This window comes from Lepidochelys kempii, chromosome 3 (assembly GCF_965140265.1).
Source record: "Lepidochelys kempii isolate rLepKem1 chromosome 3, rLepKem1.hap2, whole genome shotgun sequence".
Lineage (NCBI taxonomy): Eukaryota > Metazoa > Chordata > Testudines > Cheloniidae > Lepidochelys > Lepidochelys kempii.
Window position 1 is genome coordinate 198,669,540 of NC_133258.1, and position 22,703 is coordinate 198,692,242.

Genomic DNA, 22,703 nt, shown 5'->3' on the forward strand with positions numbered 1-22,703 from the left:
TCCTAGCATGAGAGAAACATACTACACATTAACAGTAAACATACTCTACATATTTTAACTATATGTACGTTTTTTAAAATAAACTTAAGATTGTTAACACTCCTTTGTGGAATAAAACTGGCTAAAAAGTTAATAGAAGCAATACAGACTAAAACATTTTGAATGTGTGCTCCAGGAGAAACTTTAGTTAACACCTTATTAAACTCTAATGCTTGATGCAAGAGGTTGGACTAGATGAGCCAGGTGGTCCTTTCCAACCCTATCATGGTGGCTAGTGATTGTTTTTTAAAAAAGAGAGTGGAAATGCTTTTTTCATTTTCTCCATGAAACTCATTAGTTGGGTTTAAAGTCTTTGATTTTTGGAATTTGGAAGCCTATAAAAACCTAGTAAAAAGTACTTTGTTTTTAATAGCAACCTAGAAACACTAACACCCATTTACATTATTAATATGGAAAGGAAAAACTTGGAGAGCCAGGGTCTGCCAGTACTTACTCCGTGCATTGGTAAGTTTGCTCTGAAAGCCCACAACCCACCTTATTTGCAGAGCTCTGTAGCTTACTGCCATGAAAATGAAACCGCCAAAGGGCCAAGGGGTCCTTAGAGAGCTTCCAGCCTAACTGGTAAAGAAGCTAACATCACTCCTTTTCTTCAGCCCGTAATCTGATTAATAAATTTAATGGTAAAACTGGAAATCTGGAATTATTGTCAAGATCCTCCTTTGTATGCATAGATATTCACCATCAAAGCAGTATTGTTTAGTTATTTGTGTGTATGTCTTTCTGTTTGCTTTTTTTAAAAAAAATATCCGACTAATGCAGTGGTGGGCAACCTGTGGCCTGTCAGGGTAATCTGCTTGCGGGCCATGAGACAGTTTGTTTACATTTTGCATGGCCACCCGCAGCTATCAGTGACCGCGGTTCGCTGTTCCCAGCCAGTGGAAGCTGCGGGAAGTGGGGACCAGCACATCCCTGCGACCCGCACTGCTTCCCGCAGCTCCCATTGGCTGAGAACGGTGAACTGCGGCCACTGGGAGCTCTGAGCGACTGTGCAAATGTAAATAAACTGTCTCGCGGCCCACCAGTGGATTACCCTGACGGGCCACAGGTTGTCCACCACTGCTCTAATGTAATATATGTGGACAGGTAGATACCATGTTTCTACATATCAAATATAAGTAATAGAACGCTGAAAGCTTTAATAAAAAGCATTGTTCCAACATTCATCATTTCCTTAAGACAACGAGCATACAGCTCCTTAAATGGAATTGTCTCTCTTTAGATTCACTCACTTTTCTTGTGGGTTTTGTTAAGGATTTTTGCTAAAACTGGAGAGATTTTAAAAACACCTTTCTGTAGGTGCTTTAGCAGGACTTGTTTCTACTTCTGTATTGAAGGGTCTGTTTACGGTTCTCCTAAATTAACACGTATTTTAATGGTGTGCACTATATTCAACTATATAAATATCTTTAAAAATCTGGCATGTAAAGTCTCAAGCAGAGTACAAATTTTTGCTGCAGCTTTTTTAAAAACCCAACTTATTTTAAATTGCTGTGGTAGTTTCAGTTAAATTTAGAGATCTCTGGATCCAGGTGCTTTCTTGTGCTTACATATTTAACAAATGAAGGTGCATGAAATCAAAACCTGACTCTCCGTTTAGTGTGTATTCATATCCATCACCTTTATCAAAGATACCCTGTATAGCTTTAGCACTAAGTTTAATGTGATGCATAACATCAGCATAGACAGGGCAAATGACTTCATTTCAATTTGAGGTGTGCACAGGCTTAGTAAGTCCAGTGGCATAGTACAAAACGAACATCTTTGTGGACTAATGGCCTCTGAACCTTCTTTAGTAACGTAATACAAAAGTATGTAAAACTGGCAAGTATTACTTTGTTTGCACTGTATCAGTACTGCTTCACACAGTTTTGCCGCTTATACCTTTCCATAGTAAATGTTTACATCCAAATTATCAAGACATAAAAAGTTAATTACAAGGGAGCTAGTAGTGGTTCCTGTAGCATGGAAGACCGTAGATCTAAATACAATGCACCTGATGAGGGAGTGGCTAGTCCATGGAGCTGGTAACAGTAAATGGAACACTACATCTGCCTTAAAATGGATTTACCTATCCACTGTCATCCAATATCATATCTTTAATGCTCTAAATGAAGAGTTGGCATCAAGCCTAGGTTTCTATTAGGCAGGTTCCCACCATCATCAAATAAACCAAAACAGTTGGGCACTGTTGTTGTCAGTCTTGGCAAAGACTAAGTTTTAAATGGACTTGGAAACTAAGTTGCCCATCCTAGATACCTGTCCTTCCAGGGCAGGGCTGAAGTCTGAGGCAAACCGGAAGGGTCAAGTATCGTGTCCTTGCACTATTTTATACCAGTTCTGTGGATCAAGCTCTGATGGTTGTAATCTAACAACCTTTCATAAGGATTAGATTCCCTTAAAAATTGATCGGTTATCTACATGGTTTCATTTTACAGACAGAACTTGCTTGTCATGCAGTTTCTGAGAGGAAACCTGTGTGCTTTAGCCTAACTTTACATTGACGCTCAGCCTCAGCCACTCCCACTGAATTCAATGGGAGCAGTGAGTCCTGAGCTGTGAAAATTGGGTTGCTTATTTTTTGGAGACCAGATTAAAAGAATAAGGCACACAAATATATGTAAGAAATCGCTTCATAGCACTTCCAAACTCTGAAATAGGAATAAATTGCTGAATTGTTAAATTCTGAAGTTAGGTTAAGTCGGTGAAAATGTGTCCATCATGTTAAAACATAATTTATGTGTCTGTTGCACAAAGCTACTGGAGGGCATGTTGTCTTTTCACTGGGGTGGGTTGTTATATTTAACGGCTTGATTCATCAGGTTTATATCTTTGGATACTGTATGCAAATTCTTCCTTCTTATGCCAGCGTAAACCTGTGTTGGTGTATGAGAGCAGAATTTGGTCCTATCTCTGCAGTTTGCAAACCAATGGCCCAAACAGAGATTTGCGTAGCATCTGCATCTTTCCACTGTAATAAAATACATTTTCAGGTAACCAGTATAGAATACATTTATTAAAGTCTTAATTTTATGTTAAGGTATATACAAAGAGCCCAATGTGGATTAAGTAAAATCAGTGTGGGTACTATTAGATCCTATCCTTTTAGTAACACATCATGGTGAATATAATATACAGGATAAAATTTCAGTAAAACACATTTCAAGTTTTCATGTCTTTTAAAACTTCTAAAAATAGCTGAACAAATATGAAAAATGCTCTGCCAAGTGTTCCTTTTAATTGCTGTTAATGTATCCCTTAGCAGTCTGTACGCCTCTTTTTTCCCTAATGTCTTGCTCGCAACAGATGCTGTTTTTAGATCTAAGAGGATAAAATATGTTCGAAACTTCAAGTTCAGGAAGCATTGAGGGCACTCAGCACTTTACAAAGTCAAGTCCCTTGTGCATAGCACGAACATGTGTAGGACTAAAACAGTTTCAAGATCTTCTTTATATCAGTGCTTTGAGATAGCTGACCCTGATGTGTGTGGTATCAAACCTACCTAGCATCCAACATAGCTAGACTGAGCAGATGGAACTCTTCATGTACGCTGTCTTTCTGGTTGTTATAAAATATGTGCAACTCTTTTAGCACAGCTATAGTAGTGTAGTAATATGAGAAAATAAGTGTACCTATCCACAAATGTTTTAAATACAGAAATATGAATGTATTCTTTTCTCCTTTTAATTAAGTGAATAAGAAACGTTCTTTACCTAAACAATTTGCAGTAAGGATATGTTCTTCAAGTGATGGTCCCTATTATATTCTACTAAGAGTTATACTTATGCATCATGTGTCTGGAGCCAGAGGTTTTGAAAGTAGTAGTGTCCCTTGGTCCACCTCATGGGTTCATCCAAGGTGATAAAGGGTGTGCTGGACCAGCCATGCCCTCAGTTTCTCCTCATGGTCTAAGTCAGAGCCTCTACTGTTCTCTGTCTCATGTGATGCATTTTCTAAAACACAAAAACAGCTGTTTTATTCTTGTATATAGCGAGTATTTTGTTATTTTTGTAGTAGTTTTAATGTTAGTAGTAGTTTTTAGGATTTTAAGGACTTTGGGACGCTGTTTTGCTCGTCTCTCTTTCCCCTCTCCCCCTTCCACCCCTCAGCACCCATGATTGGATACTGGATTATGCCAAAGATGCCAGGGTTCAAGATCTGCACTTCTTGCCCTTGCTTAGTCTCAGTCAGCAACAAGCACCAACACTACCTTTACTGCTTGGGGGAGGCCCACATCACATCCAGGTGCAGTATCTGCCTCTCCTTCCCAGCCCGTCCATAGGAAGGCCGTGTTCTCCACCTCAAGAAACATCTGCATTGAGGTCACCATGAGGCTGCAGTGGGATCCTGGCTGGGAGACCCCTCCTCCCCCAGTACGTTGGCCTGGGCAATCGAGGAGCGCACCTGCTACTCTGGAGCTCCAGTCTGCTTTCACTGGTACCAGCACTACGGACCCTGTTCCAGGACCTAGTCGTGAGGCAAGGAAAGGTGCATAAGCATGGCGGTAAGTCTCCCTCAAGGCCCCGGAAGGACACTGCATCCTCCACAAGTTCCAGCCATGGAGAAGCAGCGCTTTCCAAGGCTCACAGACACGCATAGAACACCAGACCCATCAGTCCCGGTTACCGAGCTGTGTACCCCTTCTGGATCAGTACCGCCAATATCAAGGGAACCTTCAGTTCTGAGACAGTTCTCTGCTCTGGTTCTAGCTCCAGTTCCAACTGCAGAACACATGCTGCTGACTCCAGGGAGGCTTCAGTCAGCACCCAGACCTCATGAATTATTTGCCCGGGAAGAGGTTAGATCACCACGTCTCCTGGTGCACTCTCCTCCTAAGAGAGTATTCTCTCCTGCATTGGACTTACCTCCTTCAGCTAGTGTTCCTGACCACTCCCCTATGATTCACCCGGCTCTGACGGTACTGCCTTTAGAACAGCGATCTGACTTTTCAACATCCAAGAACTTGGACGGACCACAAAATCCGCTCCTCCCGTACCGTCGCCATGAATGTCAGAAGGCTTCACTGGCTCAGTAGCACTACCCTCCCTTTCTTCAACATAGGTGCCCTTGGTATCCCGCTCTGAGGGGCCCTCAGCAGCAATGGCTAGATCCACCTGTTTGGCTGTACTGGGGGTCTTGGCCACAGTATCCACCTTCAAAATCTTCCCAATCTGCCCAAGAGGAGTCCCCCATCTCACCACTCCGGCCTTCGTCAAGTAGACATCTGAACCTGGAATTGGAGGGTGCTCTGGTTAGCCTTACTCTGACACTACCACCGGGACTGGAGCAGTTCCCCTCAGCATCTCTGTAAGCAGCAGTGTCGTCAACTCCTTCCTCCCCCTGGATGACTACCACCAGTTTCAGGAATTGTTATGGAGAGTGGCTTACGCTCTCCACTTCCCCCTGGAGGAAGTGCAGGACAGCCAACATCAGTTACTCGATATCTTGCATGCATCAGTACCAACCAGGGTGGCACTACTGATCAACAATGCCATTCTCCAACCGGTCTGCACTGTCTGGAGTACTCTGACAATTTGTACACCCAGCCCAAAGGAAGTGGAAAAGAGAGACTGTGTACCGGCAAAGGCTTTTCTGAGTTTTTTTCACTTTGCACCCAATTCCCTGGTTATTCAAGCAGCAACGGAACAGGCCAGGCAACAACATGCATGTTCTGCTCCAGCTGACAAGGCAGGTAAGAGATTGGACTTCCTAGGTCATAAGGTTTTCTCTTCAGCCAGCCTTCAGTTTAGGATCTCCAGTTACCTCACTTTACTAGCAAAATATGACTTTCTGAACTATGGCCAGTTAGAAGACTTCGCTGACAAGCTTCCCCAGCAGGACTGTGCCTGTTTCCACACTATGTTAGAGGAAGGCAAACTAGTTGCAAGGATGATGCTCAAGGTCACTGTAGATTTGGCGGACACATCTTCACGCACCATGGCCGCAGGGATTGTTATGAGGAGGGAATCCTGGTTGCATTCATACTCAGTCTTTGCATAAACTATATTTCTGAGTTCATTTAGAGAGCCGTCAGCAACCTTGCATCTCACCATACATATAGTTGTATCGTCTTCCTCGCACCCTCCTCCTAGCTAGGTACTGCTTGTTAATCACCCTCAGTGGAATACCATAGGGACCATCACTCGAGGAAGAGGTTACTTACCTATAACTGGAGGTTTTTTGAGATGTGTGGTCCCTCCCTCCTTCTGTGGAATACAGACAGGGACCACGCATCTCAAAGAACCTCCAGTTACAAGTAAGTAACCTCCTCTTTTAATCAGTTTTCAACAATGACGTCTCACCTCCCTTTGTGTATGGGTTGCAGTAGGGAGGGGCATTTTCCTGTTTTAGACATGTACAGTAATAGTGTGTAACCCGCAGTAGATAATGTGGATCAGAAGATTAAGAACTCTATCTTCAGCTATCAGAATAACTGGGTTGAAACATGCTAAACTTGCTGCTATCTGCAGAGATACGATGTTTCAGTGACCCCTTATTTTGTATGTGCCATTGTGCTCACCCCGGTCAATTTTGGGTTGCATGTTTGGTTAGAAATGTATTCTACAGAAGAAACTTGAACATGCAGGCCTTACCTATATATGCTAGACTTTTCTTTTATTAGTTTTCTACTAGTGCAGCTCTACAGTAGGAATGTTACTGGTAGCCCTCAGCATTCTAACTGCCATGAATAAGCAAGGGGATGGCCTTCTGACTTAGATGCTGGACTGAAGAGACCTGGGTTGAGTTCCTAGTTTAGTCACAGAATTCCTGGGTGACCCTGGGCAAATCAGTAAATATCTCTGCCTCCATTCCTGACCTGCAGAATGGGGATAACAGTTCCATTCTCCCCCTTTTGTCTTGTCTGTCCATACTATAAACTTTTCAGATTGTTCCTTAATAGGTTTGTTCAGCGCTTAGTACAATGCAGCCCTGATTTTGTTTGGGACCGCTACGTGAAACTATAATACAGATAAATCTAGACCTGCTCCAAGGGCCTGCCTAGGACTACTGTCATGTCAATAATGGTACAGCTATGATGCATGTCTTTTGTGTTTTACAGCATATATAATATAGGAAAGCCATAAGCACAACAGCAAAATTATGAACAATGCAGCCCAGTTTCTTTTGCTGTTTGAACTATAACTTGTGTATTTGCTGGTTGCTGTTACATTACAACAACCTGACTGTTGCAAAAAGCTATGTTAATATATTTAATTCTCTAGTTTTAAAGAAAACTTGATAGAAAATTGAGAACAGCAAAGAGGGAGCAGATCCAAAGTTAACTTCAGGATTTTTACAAAATGCCAACAAAGCTCTGACCATTTAAGTTCATTGAACTAGCCTGTGCAGAGGGCCCAGTCCTGCAAACAGTTGCTTAACTTTAAGACAACGGGACTATCCATGTGTTTACAGTTAAGTATGTACAGAGATTTTTCAGGATAGGGCTGTAAAATAGCTAGCCATGTGAGGCTGTGTAGAGCAACTCTTTGGGAGGGCAGTTTCAGCTTAAGGAAATCTTCAACCACACATCATTGGTATCAATTTTTAAATATTTTTGTATTATTTTAAAATCACTTCATAAAGCTTTTGTAAAGCACATACTCAGTTTGGAGCTTCCAAGTTCAGCCAGTTTTTAGTTCCCTCTCCCTCATTTCAGTGAGGAAAATGGTGTTTTATTTGATTGTTTTGTTCCACTTTCCAAGAACTGCAAACCAGTAAAACTTTTTTTTGCCAAACTTTTTTTTAAAAAATCATATTTTGGGCAGAGATTGAGAATGGAAAACTGCAGGCCCAAAGGCGAGTTTTTCAGGATGCTATGTGAGTGAATTAAAAGCTAATGAAAACCATTTTGGAACTTCTACTCTAATAGTCCATATGGAGCAACCACTCTACATATTTTTAAATGTTAACAACTCAGAGCAGGCTTTTGTGGAAAAAAAACCACAACTAAATGTACTGTTTCTCCTCCTTTCTCCTGCTTTACTTGCAGGCCAGTAAGTGTACCTGGGGTAAAGGAATGTACTGTAACTTTGACTGAGACTCCAAATAAGTTCCAGCAAACAAATCCCTGTGAAAATGAAAAGGGCCTAGAGAAAATGTAGCATTAAATGTTTTGGCACTAATTCTATAACAAGGAAAGAAATCTACAGCTGGGGCTCTTGTTAAGTGGGAACACAACTTTACATCAGTTATTCATGCTGCTAAAAATTTTGTTAGCTGCTGGATAACAATTTTAGGTGCAGCTAAAGAAGGTGAATTTACTTGGGAAAGTAAAGGCATGTGTGGCTGGCTTTATTTGCAAACACTTTTTTTGCATACTGGTTTTAAGTGCTGAAGGATGAACATTTCTGAAAAATTAATGCTGAAGGCACAAGAATGTTATGAGCTATAATGGCCATGCTAAGTGGTTATACAGAGTTAGGTAACTTTTGTTACCAACACAATTATGCTTTACTGCCTACCCATCTTCACTTAGCACTGAACAGCCCTGTCTTGCAGTAGTATAGAAGTTGTTTGGTTTTTTAATATTTGCTTCTGTGCCGCTTATAAATCAGGGTTCAACAGTAATATATGAATATCAAACATATATTTTACTTTGTCAAATCAATGTAAAGTGAACAAGGCATTCTCATTTCTGGGAGGAGAACTTCAAATTCTTCCATATCAAATTGTAATGACTAGCTAGATGTTCATATGTGGTTGTATTGTACTGTATTTTTACAGTATTTTAACTCTAGTTAAAATAACGGGTGTAAAGGTTTTTTTTTTAAAAAACAACAACATTCTTTGGAGATGGCCCAGTAGCCAATATTTTGATGACTAGTAAATGAGGCTATTCTTCAGACAATATGGATCTCAGCCAGTTTTAGTATTTTGAAACAACACAATCTATTTTATTTTAATGTGAAGCACCACCATGGGGAAAAAAGACACATTTTTGTGTGATGCATACTGCACTAAGGTCCAATTCTGCCAGGCACTGAGTGTCTCCTAGCATGTTACTGAACTTTCAAGTCCCATTTTAGTTAGTGGTTGAGGATGCTACGTCCATTCCAGGATCAGTATCAATGAGCTAAACTCTACCCTTAAGTACTCATGTGGAACTTTTATTTAAGATAAAGTGCTCACATGCATCCAATGCAGAATTTGACTCTAATTATGTTTGGTTTTTGTTAACTGACACTTGTGCGAATCCTACTGATGTCTACCCTTATGCTGAAAAAGTGAAGTTATTTTGATACTGGAAATTTTGGAGTCCAATGTTAACAAGAAAGCAGTTTCTCTTTATCTACCATGATAATTTAAAAACACATACACTATCTAAATATTAGACATTTAAAAATATAGCCCATTATTTCTAAAATTCAATCCTAAAGTCTAAAATTTTTTTGCAAGCACATCTATTTGAATGTACAAAAACCAGACAACTAAATACTTTGTTTGCATTGCAAACGTGGGGCTTTACCTGGTGCATTTGTAAAGACTATTCAAAAATGTAGTGCATGTAGTAAAGCTGTCTTCCACCATTGATCCACAATACAGGAACTTTAAAAATAAAATAAGGAAACTCGGACGTGTTGCTTTATATGGAATGACTTGTCATTACAACACCAGACGCTAGCTGTTCTTTAATTGTCACAGTACTAGCATCAAGCCTGTCACCAGCAAATGCTACTTTCTGTTAGTAACATAAAAATGAGATGCATAGACAGTGCATTTGTAAAGGATTGCTGCATTTGTCATCAGATTAAAGTCACCTGGCCTTCAGCCTTATATTTTACAGCACCACCTGGTGGGCTATAATCGTGTGGAATTGGACTGCCTACTGCATTCTGTTCAATTATAACATTATAACGTTTTAAACTGCTCTAGTTAACAGGAGCGTCAGTGTTTTCATTTAAACAATAACAAAAAAATTCAGAATTTCACATCTGCAGGGCGATAGCAGGAAAATACTCTTTTCAAAACTTTTTGTCTACGGTGCCATTTTTGAGTGTAACATTTTCCCGTTAAGTGCACATACTGCATAACTGGGCTGTTTGCTGGAGTAGTTCAGAGACCTCCGCCTGCTTAGTACTATGGCGCAAACACCATTAAAAAGCCTTTTAACCTTTTATTAAAGATACAGAAACACAAACACTTGAAATGTAAAGTAAGGCTTTCATTTTAACAGCATCCACCACAGTCTTATGCAGGCAGCTTCACATCCAACTTCAGAACCTTCTTGCTCAGTGCAGGCACCCAATACTTCTACGTTGGCTAGAAATGCCCCTGCAGACATTGTGGTGTCCCCATCCCCTGCCAAGGAGATTGTCAGAGGGAAGGCGCCAATCCCCCTCTCCAGTGCCAAGGAAATAGCACATTCCTCAAAGATGGGAAGATTGAGATCTCCAGTACCATCTACTAGCAGAGCATTGGATATGGAAGGTACGGTGTCAGTGTGGCTCCCTGGTACCAACCTCTGCAAAATAGCCCTCTGGGCTTTCAAGACTATACCTTGCTGAGATGCCAATATCCTCGGTGCAGCAACTGCTGGATTGTGGTAGCCACTTAGTACTGATGGCTCCTGAAGCTTCCACATCTTTCCTGGCTCAAGTACCTATAAGGGACATTTGTAAAGCTGCAACATGGTCATCAGTGCATACTTTTACAAGTCATAATGCTATATCTCGGCAAATCCAGAGATTATGCAAAATTTGGATGTGTAGTTCTGCAATCACTGTTAAGGTAGACTCTGAAACCTACCCTTCTGCAGACTGAACTGCTTGTGAGTCACCTGAAGTGGAATGCACATGTGTAATCACTCAAAGGGAAAAACGGTTACTAACCTGTTCTGTAACTGTTGTTCTTCAAGATGTGTTGCACATGTCCATTCCATGACCCACTGTCCTTCCCTTCTATGTCAGAGTCTCTAGCCGGTAAGAAGAAACTAAGGAGGACTGGGGGCAGCTCTGCCATTTATACCACTGAACTGCAGCACAAGAGTGCTAAAAGTGGATGCACCACCCCAACAGTTGGCTCTGAGGGAAAAATCTCTGGCTCTGGTGCACTGGGCATGCACACACTTGAAGTGGAATGGACATGTGCAACATATCTCAAAGAAAAGTTACAGAACACATTAGTAGCCATTTTTGTAAGGGGTCTGTCAGTTCTTGTGTTGATGCTTTTATGGCAGAATGTTCTCAGTAAGGCAGATACTATTCAGGGAAACAATCAAACTGACTATACACAAAGTGCTATCAAATGGATAAAGTAAACCAACTGGAAAAATAGCAAAAATGTCCCCAACTTTATTCGGAAATGGAAATCTTCAGTATTGCTTCTAAAGATGGAAGGGCCACAATGTTCAGACACTTGATTTTCAGTTTGACAGTCTATCGCCAGTGGTAATTTGTTACTCAACTCTGACAAAAAACTACGGTTCAGTTTTTAATTCCCTTGATGTGAGAATAAATGGATATAGAATCATAAAACTTAAATTTTCAGTTCCTTTACCTTAAATAGAGACTCTTGTAAATATATTTTGCCTTATTTTTTTTAAAAGATGCTGGTAAGTATGGCATGTGATAACATGACTAATTTTCTTTAGCTTGATGCACTAAGGCAGTGGTCCCCAAACTTTTTACCTTGTGCCCCGCAGATCCCGCCAGCGGGTGCAGATCACCGGGCATGGATCCCACTGGCAGGCATGGGGCCATTGGCCGGGGCCAGGAATGGAGCTGGGTGGCGCTCCCTCCTTACCTTCCCCCCGCAGTGGGCTAGCCCAGGCCCTGCTGTGCCCCCTCACCCCCAAATGTTCCTCCATAGTGGGGTATGACCCACAGTTTGGGGACCTCTGCCCTAAGGTGTTTAAAGATAAAAGTATAAAACCAAAATAGAACAAAACACCCCGAATATGTATGGTACACAAATGCCCTCAGGGCTAATATCTGATCTCAGACATTCTAATATAAATCTAGAGTAACTTCCTTGAAATGAAGGAAGTTGCTCTACATTTACATTGGTGTAACTGATATCAGAAACAAACCTCGATAACTAGACTTATGTCATTATATACATCTATACACTTAGGCATCGATTTCTGAACACGTTTTAGGGTCCGGTTCTGCCATCTGATCTGCCTAGTGTAGACCCCTACGTCCCCATGGAGCATCTTAGACTTCAGTGGGACTGCATATGTGTAAGAATCTGCCCACATTAATCCAGTGACAGGTTTGAGACTTTACTTTTTACATGTCATATGGGATGGCAAATTGTTCTAGAAATACGGAAATTTTTAGGAAGTGGTGGACATTAGCCTTAAACCCAAATATATTTAGTGATTTTATTATATTATCAACCAGTTATGTTTAGTTAGAGTATGGCGAGATGGAAGGGATGGTAACTTTTGGGGTTAGGTACCATCTGTGAGTTTGCACATCACCTACCACATTTGAGCCCCAGTTCTGAATGGGACTGTAGGTGCTACCTGAGTGAATCGGTGGTGAAACTAAGGGCCCATCTGTATGATGGGATAATGTCCCCTGCTGGGGTGATTTCTAAAGTGAAATAAAGTATTATGCATTAATTGGTCGGTGTAGACCTTGCCTGGTACGCACTTAAGGTTTCCTAACGTGCTTTAGCATAGTGCTGTTTGAAACAGCACAGCATTAAAGCATACTCCCTATAGACTCCTCTGGGCAGGGATGAAAGTTGGCAGAGTTAAGGCAGTGTAGTATAAGTGTCACTTTAACACTGTGTGTGTCAGCTTTCTATCACTTGTGTCTTTTATTATAACCATAACACTTTCTTGTAAGGGGACCTAAATTCCACATTTCTTGGTTTCCCAGCACAGCTTTCATATTCTGGAAGGTACCATCGAGTGCTTGCAACCTTGTGTGTTGAAGCTTGTGGGGCGGGGACTGGTTGTTAGTGGCATTGGAAAAATCACAAATTAGAATAAACTTAAGATTTAATAGTTATGGTAAACTTAAAAATCAAAAATTCCCTCACTTCTTGGAATAAATGTAGTTTGATCAAACATCAATTTGGTTTTGTCTGTTTGGTCTCCTCAGGTGTGATAATCCTCCTTAAATCACAATACCCTATATGTCACCAACTTGAGATGGACCCTTCCTCAATTGAAATTGACGGCAAAACGTTAATTTCATGGGGAATGTGATTGGGCCTCTGAGGTCTGATACTAAAGTCTGAGCACCTGCAACTTCCACTGAAATTGAAATATTCAAGTTACCCTCAGAATTTCATTACTAGAAATATTTGTGTTAAACGCTGTATCTTATTTGTTTGAAATATATTCTGAGGTAGTAAATCAGAGCTTTGCAGTTGTGCACCAGACAGCCAAGCAAGAGGATGCTAAATGGCCTTGAAGAGCTGATCAAAGCTTGTCAGTCAGGTGTTTTTATATATGTTCTTACCCTTTAATCTGGTTGTATTTTCATTCTGAAGAAAATAATGAGTATTCAACCTTTCATGCTAAACCTGCCTTCGCACTTCTCAGTGTTACTTTTACCACATAGACAGTGTCTAGGTCTTCCTGACCCATCAAGTGACTACAACATTTACCCAGCAGAAATAATGGTAATTCTCAATAGAGGAATGAAATTGACATTTATATAGAAATATTATCATGACTTGGCTCTTCCGCCCTAGGTGGCCAGTTTAAAGGGGGGGGGGGATTAAAAAAACATCCTTTTGCAAGTAACAACTCCTTCTCTACCACCCAATTCTACCTAGGTTCACCTTTTCTAGCCAATGAAGATGGTGTACTCGGTGGAGTGATAGTTCTTCGATCTTGCAGATGTTCTGCAGAGCCTGACTCTTTACAAGAAAAGCAGACTCTACTAGGTAAGAAGATTTTTGTATAGTTTTATTGTGAACAGGAGGTGCTAAACTCATGAACCAAGCAAGGGGTGAAATAAAAATCACATGTACTACTACCAATTGAAAGCCATAAATAGGGGCACTTGGCGTAAAAGAGAAGCATCTGTCATTGAAATACAGGAATGCTCTGGGGGAGGGACAGAGTGGAAGTTGTAAATATTTTCTGTTTTTGAAAATTGTGGGTGAGACCATGCCTCTTAAATTGCCATTTGTGAACTTAAATATGATCCGTATTGGTCTATGGAGCCAGAGCCCTTTTTAGACAGAGTGTAGATAATAGTAATATTTGCATTTTAATTGCTTGGATTCTTTTTTTTTAAATATTTTTAAAACACTCTCTCCCAATATAGAGCATCACATTTCTGGTCAAGAAAGATGCATGCACATACATCCTGCTGTTAAAGCTGCTCAGTGCATTGCATGCCAAGATGTGCTATATAAGAATGTTTACCTCTTCATTCTTGGAGACCAAAATGTGTATGATGGTTTGGAACATGGACTTGAAATTTGGCAGATTGGCCAAGGGTCTCTAGGCTCCTAGAGTCAGAAATTCCTTTGGCTAACCCCCCATGAAAATCAATCCAGAAAAGCTACAGCACTGACATTTGCGTGTGCACAGTAGTACTTAACATGTTTGCTCCTGAAATGCCTAATTATTCAGCCTACGCTGTGGACTTCCCCCCCTACTGTGCCTCCAGACAGATGTCACACAGACAAAATGAGTCATTCTCGTCTTCCTGCTACTGTTGCATTTCTCCCATCAAAATACTCTTTGGACTAGGAGAATTTGCACTGGTCTGGGAACCAGAAGACCATATGTTTGTCTTGCCTCCTCTGCTGATTGATAATAAAATCTGTGCACATTGCAACCCTTGCAGCTTCATTGCTATTCTGGAAGGGAGACAAGTCCCACCATTTTACAGAATGATTAACAGTCACTTGTGTCAGATGTGAGAATAGAACCCAGAGACCAAATTTCCCACTTCTGTTCCAGCCCCTTTATGCTGCCTGAGCATTGCAAAAGGGGTGGAATCTGGCTGCAGCTACCAAGTTGATAATTCCTTCATCAGACGGTAACTGTGTGTTAATGATCCTGGCTTCTACACCAGGACTTTCCCTCTGCACCCCAGTGTAGAAGCAATGAAAGGGGAAATGGGAGAAGGTGGAGCAGCAGATTTCTGCTCATGTTGTGCCAATAGACAACTAGTGTATGGTCTCTTAACTATCATAGCTAGTTGTCCATAAGTTACAACTGCGTGGGGGTTAATATAAACTGGCGGGGGAGGGATAGCTCAGTGGTTTGAGCATCGGCCTGCTAAACCCAGGGTTGTGAGTTCAATCCTTGAGGTGGCCATTTAGGGATCTGGGGCAAAAATTGGGGATTGGTCCTGCTTTGAGCAGAGGGTTGGACTAGATGACCTCCTGAAGTCCCTTCCAACCCTGATATTCTGTGAATATAAATTTATGTTGGAGCTGGAGCAGCTTGAGAATTGGAGCGATAACCAGTCACACATTACCGCTTAGAAAGAACCTGCCAAGTGTATATCTAGGTATATTGTCTGTAAAAAGAGCTATTCCTGCATATGTAACCACAGTTTCATTATTGTTCCTTTTTAGTGGCTGGCCCAAAGATCACTACTGCTGCCAGCAAATAGAGTTGGCAGTTAGTCTTTTAATTCAATTAGTAGAGGTTTTCATGGAAATTAGTGACAACGGGGAATGTTCTGATCATGTAGTATGACCTTCTGCATTAATGTTGGCTATAGACCCTCACCCAATTTCTGAATCAAGCCTGTAACTTCTGACTGAGCTAATTTCAAAGCTACATCTATACTACAAGCTAGGGGTGTGATGCCCCGCTTGCGTACGCATACTCAACTCGCTCTCATCTGAGCTCGCGTGCAAAAAACATAGCAGCGCAGCAGCGGCATGCGCAGTGGCAGTGATGGTACGAGCTAGCCGCCCCAGTAGGTACCCACGGGCTTCAGGCTGGTTTGTGCTTGGTGCGGCTAGCCTGTGCCACCACGGCCGCTGACTGTGCTACTGTGGTGATGCTGCTATTTTTAGTGTGCTAGCTCAGATGAGAGCGAGCAGGAAGTATGTGTACATGAGCTGGAAATCATACTCACAGCCTATAATGTAGACACAGCCCGTCTGAATTTGTCTGGTTTAAACTTCTAACCATTGGATCTCGTTCTACCTTTTTCTGCTCTTAATATCTTCTCTATGTAGGTACCTAGGCTCCGCCTAATCTTCTCTTAGATAAACTAAATACGTTGAGCTTCAGCCTTGTACTATAAGATGTGTTTTCAAGGCCTGAAATTATTGTAGCTCTTTTCTGAAACCGTTCCGATTTTTCAACCTCTTCTTTTGAAGTGGATTTGCCAGCAGTGGACACAATATTCTGGTAACTGTTTTGCTAAAGCTGTATGCAGAAGTAATATCACCTCTCCACTCTTACTTGGTAGTCACCTGTTTATGCATCCAATGATTACTTTAGCTCAACTGTGCTCTGAGAGGTGAGAGTCGATTGTTTATTTGCCATGATCTCAAAGTCTCTTTGTTTCAATACGTCCAGAATACAGTACACCATCTTGTAACACGTGTTCTTTGTTCCAAGAGTAGTCAGGAAGGAGTTACACAATAACAAAAGGAAACAAATATGCACTCAGGATAAAATCAATAGGTTGAGAACAAAATTAACCAAAACACCGAAAAGATGTGAAGAGAAGAAAATCTTTAATTGTCTACACAGCAGTGCTAGAGGCCTGGGTAATAAACAAGAGGAATTGTAATTGCTTATTTATGAGCAAAAATTTGACTTAGTTGGTATTATTGAAACCTGGTGGGATGATTCCCATGATTGGAATGTTAAAATCAATGGTTATAACCTATTTAGGAAGGATTGAATGAGCAAAAGGAGAGGGTTATCAAAAGTGACAGCCTGTTCCAACTCATTGATAGTGTAGAAGAAAATGTCTGGAATGCTTATGGATCAGTGTCCTAACAGATAATGTACAAGATGGGGTATTAGTTGGTGTCTGCTACAGAGCATGAAATCACAGTACTGGATAGTATGACCAGCTGCTAAAGCACCTATCTATAATCTGTGATGGTGGGGAAGTTTAGTGATCATAGGGTGAGGAAGACTTCAATCTGAATGACATATGCTAGAGGTCTCGTGCTGGCAGTCCTAAAACATCCTTGGAATTTCTAAGTACTAGAAATAACAATTTCCTAACAAAGTGTTGCATACAGCATGGGGGAAGTCTTTATTTAGAGCTTGTCTTGACCTGAGGAATTGATCAGAGAACTGAAAATTAGTGATAGTTTATGTAGATGTGATCATGACTTTATCACATTTGGTATGTGTGAACAGAATAAAGTCCAAACCTGTAATATATATACTTGATGCTTTGAAAGGGCCAGTTTCACAGTGCTTAAAATAATTGAGCCAGATCAGATGGGAGAAAGAATTTAAACTGAAAAATGTGAATGATAATTGAGAATTGTTTAAGAACGTTTTACTAGATGCCCCAAAAGCCACAATTGAGAGAAATCCATGCAGCTTTAAAAAACAAAAAACACATAGTGGCTTAGAGAGGAAGTGAAGGCAGCTTATATGGAAGAAATGGGAAATTGATAGCTTCTGGTTTATGTTCATTACTAGGAATTTGTATTTTAATGAGGAGGTAGACTGTAAGGAAATCAGAACTGATGGAACTGAAAAAAAAACAGAATCTGTTCAGGTTAAAATCACCGGGGGGGGGAAGATAACAAAGGCTCCATTGGGATAGCACTTGGGGTCTGCTATAGACCTCCAGGATCTGATTTGCATATGGTTAGAGACCTCTTTAATATTTTAAATGAAATGAATACTTCTGAGAATTGTGTGATTGTTGGAGACTTTAATTTCCCATGTATAAACTGGAGGACAAATGCTATTAATAATGGTAGGTCCCAGAGATTCCTGGATTTGGTAGCTGACGGATTTCTTCAGCAAATAGGCACCAGCCAACAAGAAGTGATTCCCTTTTAGATTTAGTACTCGTAAGTAGCGAGGACCTCATAGAAAAACTGGTTGTAGAGGAAAGGCTTGGTTTGAGTGAACATGAGCTAATTCAGTTTAAACTAAATGGGAGGAGAAACAAAAATAGGTCTGCAACTAGGGTCTTTGATTTCAAAAGGGCAAACTTTAAAAAATTAAGGGAATTTGTTAGGGAAGTGGACTGGACTGAAGAACTGAAGGATCTGAATGTAGAGGAGACTTGGAATTACTTAAATCAAAGTTGCAGAAGCTGTCTGATGCCTGCATCACAAGCAAAGGGGAAAATGTGCAGGGAAGAGTTGCAGACCAAGCTGGATGAGCAAGCATCTCAAACTGCTTATTAAGAGAAAGCAGAACGCCTACAGGAAATGGAAGATGGGAAGGATGAGCGCGGTGTAAGCTACCTCTTGGAGGTTAGAAAGTGTAGGGGGAAAGTGAGAACTCCCAAAAGCCAAAGAGAGCTTAAAGTTGCAAAGGAAACTAAAACCAACAGTAAATTATCTATAGCCATATAAATAAAGAGAAAACAAAGAAAGAAGAAGTGGGGCCACTAAGCACTGAAGATGGGTTGGAGGATAAAGATAATCTAGGCATGGCCCAACTCCTAAATGAATACTTTGCCTCAGTTTTTAATAATGGTAGTAAGGACCTTATGGGTAGTGTAAGAGTGGCTAATAGAAATAAGAATAGGGAAGTAGAAATTATCACAGCTGAGTTGGAAGTCAAACTCAAACAGCTTAATGAGACCAAATCGAGGACTCAGATAATCTCCATCCAAGAATATTAAAGGAACTGGCACTGCTATGGCACTCATCAGCATAGTGTCAATGCTTCACAGATAGCAATAAAATTATCTTCACAACCACCCCTGTGAGCTGCGCAGGTCTGTATACCCATTTTACATATGGAGAATTAAGGCACAGAGGAATCAAGTATAATTGACAAAATATCCACTAATTTGGGGTGCCCCCACTTGAGACACCTAGGGCCTGATTTTTAGTAGTACTTAGCATTTTTCTAACACTTTATATATTCAAGGCACAGTTCCTACTGAATTCAGTTGCAGTTATGAGGCTCTGGACTTTTGCAAATCTGATTTCATGTGTCTCAAATTGGGCACCCAGAAAATGAGGAATTCTCAAATAGTGGCCAACTGTGACAGATTTTGGTTTGTGACTTGCTCAACATCACATAAAAATTCTGGTGGAGATAGAATGTGAGTATGTTATTAATAACAACAAGAATTAAACTCTTTAGAACAGGAACAGTTTCCATTGTGTTTATGTAGTGCTTAGCACAGTATGGGCTGGTCCATGACTGAGGCTTCTAAGTACTATAATAATAATAATAGATAATAAAGGTTGCATGGGCAACCTTAATTCTAGCATGTGTTAACTCTTGAATGCTTGACTCTGCAACCTTAATTCTGTTTTAATGTAGTTTTTGTGTGTGTAATTTTTGAGCATTTAAACAAAGCAAAAATGAATAAATTTAAAAGGTTTCCACCTGAATATCTCCCATCTACTGCATGGGTCATCTGTAGGTTTGGGATCTATAGATCTCCACCATGGACCACTGCCATTTGAGGTAGTGAAACAGCTACTAGCAGGGGATGACTAGTATCAGTTTTCAGTGGGATTCACAGATATTTGATGTGAGAGGAATGTTGAGACTTGGAAATCCTGGGTTGAATTCCATGTGATGCATGGAAGTGTTCTCTAGTGCAGTGGTCTCCAAAGTGGGGTGCGCAGGACTATCCGTGGGGGTGCGCAGCAGGAGGAGTGCTGCCGAAGGAACGCCGCCAGCACGGAGGCAGCAGAGCTCCTGGATCTTTGATTCTTTGGCGGCACGCTCTTCTTTTTTTTTTGCTGCCCCAGAGCTGTAGTATGAAAGGTTGTCTCTCTCACCAGCAAAATCATAGAATCAGAGGATTAGAAGGGACCACGAGGTACCAACAGAAATTGGGCCAGTAGAAGATGTTACCTCACCCACCTTGTCTCAAAGATATTTTTTGTAATTTGCCATTCTTCAGCTGGCCAAAGAGGTCTCACTCTTCTAACAGTGGAGCACACTGTCCTTACTGCATTTCCCAGACGTTGCTATCCCAAGAAACCAAAGATCTGTGAGATGAATCCTCATGGTTCTTCTGACACTATATTGGATGTAAAGGAACAGTGGGTGATATGTCATAGAGGGACATAGGGAGGTTTTTTGCGGGGAGGAGTGTCTTTTTGGCACATAATAGTTTCTTAGCATTGATATTATAACAATTCTTCAAAAACTGCTAGAGAAACAATGGGAGGCGTTCTTCTGATTTTTAACATGTTAATGTAGTTATAGCTTGATTTTTTCCAAAGACTGTGATCATCCCTCCCAGTGATGTCAGTTGTACCTCTATAAGGTCAGCACCTTTGATAATCAGGCCACTTGTTGTTAGTCAACCATTTAAAAAGTCAAAACTATTAAAATATGTAATTCCTGAGTCAAAATTGGGTATTGCTGAACATATGCAAGATCTTGTAAATGCAGTTTACACTTCGCAACACAAAAAATGGATGAATTAGCAATAGGATTATATGCTGCTGTAAGAACTTGACATTACTGACATGTAATGGGAAGTATGCCAAGAAATCAACACTGTCTGCATGAAGGAGTTAATAGAACTAAAATGTAAGCATGAGGAGACATGAAAGAACAGCATGTGACATTGTATGTGAATTAAATTAACCTTTCACTTAACACATTTGGGAGCAAGATTAATATCTTGTGTCTGAACAATATTTAACAATAGTGACAAGTCTTCCCTTTCAAACATCTTAGTGCTGTCACTATCATTATTCAGTGATGATATTTACTTTTTCCTTGCACCCCATGCCCTTATCATGTATTCTAGTGGCAATTTATGGAGATTCATGTCTGCAACTCACTTTGTATCAAGCTGAGAATGTACCCTTAGATTTGTATTAAGATTATTTTGTCCTTCTGCATATCTAATTACCTGCATGATTAACTAAGTTGACTATACTAAACAATTACTTTGGCTATCTGAAAATTTAAATTACTCTTAATGTCATACTATCACATGGCACTGATGCATCTTGCTTTTGTAAGCATATGTTTCAAGCGATAATGAGCAATATTAAGGTTGGTACTCTCGCCTCTTAAAAATTCTTTAAAATTATAGAGGAAAAAATTAATATAATTGAACTTCTTAAGTCAAGGTCAAAGGCTTCTCCAAAGATGTTTTCCTATTGTACTTTTTCCAAGTTTTATCAGTGGAGGTAAGGGTCTTGGGAATTTCTAAAGTAGAATCAGATTTTTAAACTGCATAATTCAGATGACATTGTTAGATATAAATCAGCATAGATATAAAGATCCAAAAGGGATCTACTGTGCACTCTCAGTTCTTGAAGAACAACAAATTATTTTTTTACAAATGACAAGTCACATGCTGGATATTCATATAAGTTATTGGTTTTGTGTGTCTTTTATTTTGTGTGTGTGTGTCTTTCTTTTTTTCTTAAAGAGCTGAAATAAACATACAAGGAAAGTTGAGCATTTTTGGTTTTAATGAACTGTGCTATTCCGAATCTGTTCAGAGCAGTGAATTTACATACATTTGAGATCTTGATTTTAATTCTAGCACTTCGAGAAACTAACACTATCTGCAGCTTGAAGAAACTCATCATGAACACACACACAGCAACTCAGCTGTGAAGGTGCAGTAGTAAAATTCACAACTATTATGTAGAACGTAGGTGGTGGACAATAAAGGCTAAAACATCCTTAAAACTTAATTAACAACACTTTACACATTCAGTTATAACAGTTATCAGCATTCATCCTTTTGTATTCTAAATGTATCCTGTCTAGTCTTTCTCTGCACTTTGGAAAGTAAAGTTAAAAAATGAAATGAAATTAGTTGTCCAAAAGGAGCTAATTGCCTACTTCACCTGTAGCTGAAACTTTCCAGTGTTTAAGTCTTGTTTTCAAATTCAGTTACTCAATTTCCTTAAAGAAACGGTGATTATTTAACTGTAGTCACTTATCTATTTAGAAAACTCCACAGATAGCAATAGTATAAAAAATTGCAATTTTTTTTAAAACTGGAAATGTCTATGGAAAATAATGATCTGGGAGAACTAGTGCAGTCCAGTTGTGATCCTGTTTTCTTACTATATTTGACAGTCTGTTAAGCAGATTGGCAAATTCCCTAATTAATCAATTATGGGGGAGTGAAGGACGGATCTAAGTATAGAACTCCTTTTTCTCTTATTGTTTGACTTGCACAGGTTCTGGCAATATCTTCGTCAAAATCCTCAAATTGCTCTTCTAGAATTGTCTGAATTTAAAAAGTGTTCTTTGGGATTAGTGGATGAATGTAAATGTTCCAAAGACCAATTATATTTAATCTTAGATATTGAACATTACATTTTGATGAACCCAGACTTCAAGTTCGTTAGACAGGTGAAGAGTTCTTAGTATCTATTTGATTTCTGTTTTGTACTGGAGAAAGATTTAGTTGTTTTAACACATTATTCTTTGATAGCAGGTAAGTAATCCAAAAGAGTCTGCAGTATACTACATATATTACACACAGTAGAGTTTTATGAAACTGAGCTCTGGACAGCAGAAACGCTTGATATATTTGTCACAAAAATTATACATTTGAGTAGAAAAGTCTATCACAGTAAATAGGGATTATCCAGTACTA

General features: G+C 40.1%; 1 protein-coding gene across 13 annotated transcripts in view; it reads left to right on the top strand.

Annotated features, from left to right (window-relative positions):
• The window catches only part of TASP1 (taspase 1), a 157,266-nt gene that overhangs the window by 108,110 nt on the left and 26,453 nt on the right, over positions 1–22,703 (top strand). For 11 of the 13 annotated variants that reach the window (XM_073339577.1, XM_073339587.1, XM_073339584.1 and 8 more), the window contains one exon: positions 13,795–13,905. In XM_073339577.1, the coding sequence (XP_073195678.1) occupies positions 13,795–13,905 (111 nt within the window). Of the gene's footprint in view, positions 1–13,794; positions 13,906–21,632; positions 21,709–22,703 lie in introns of those variants that run through there. The other 2 variants (XM_073339586.1, XR_012158326.1) reach the window with 2 other exon arrangements.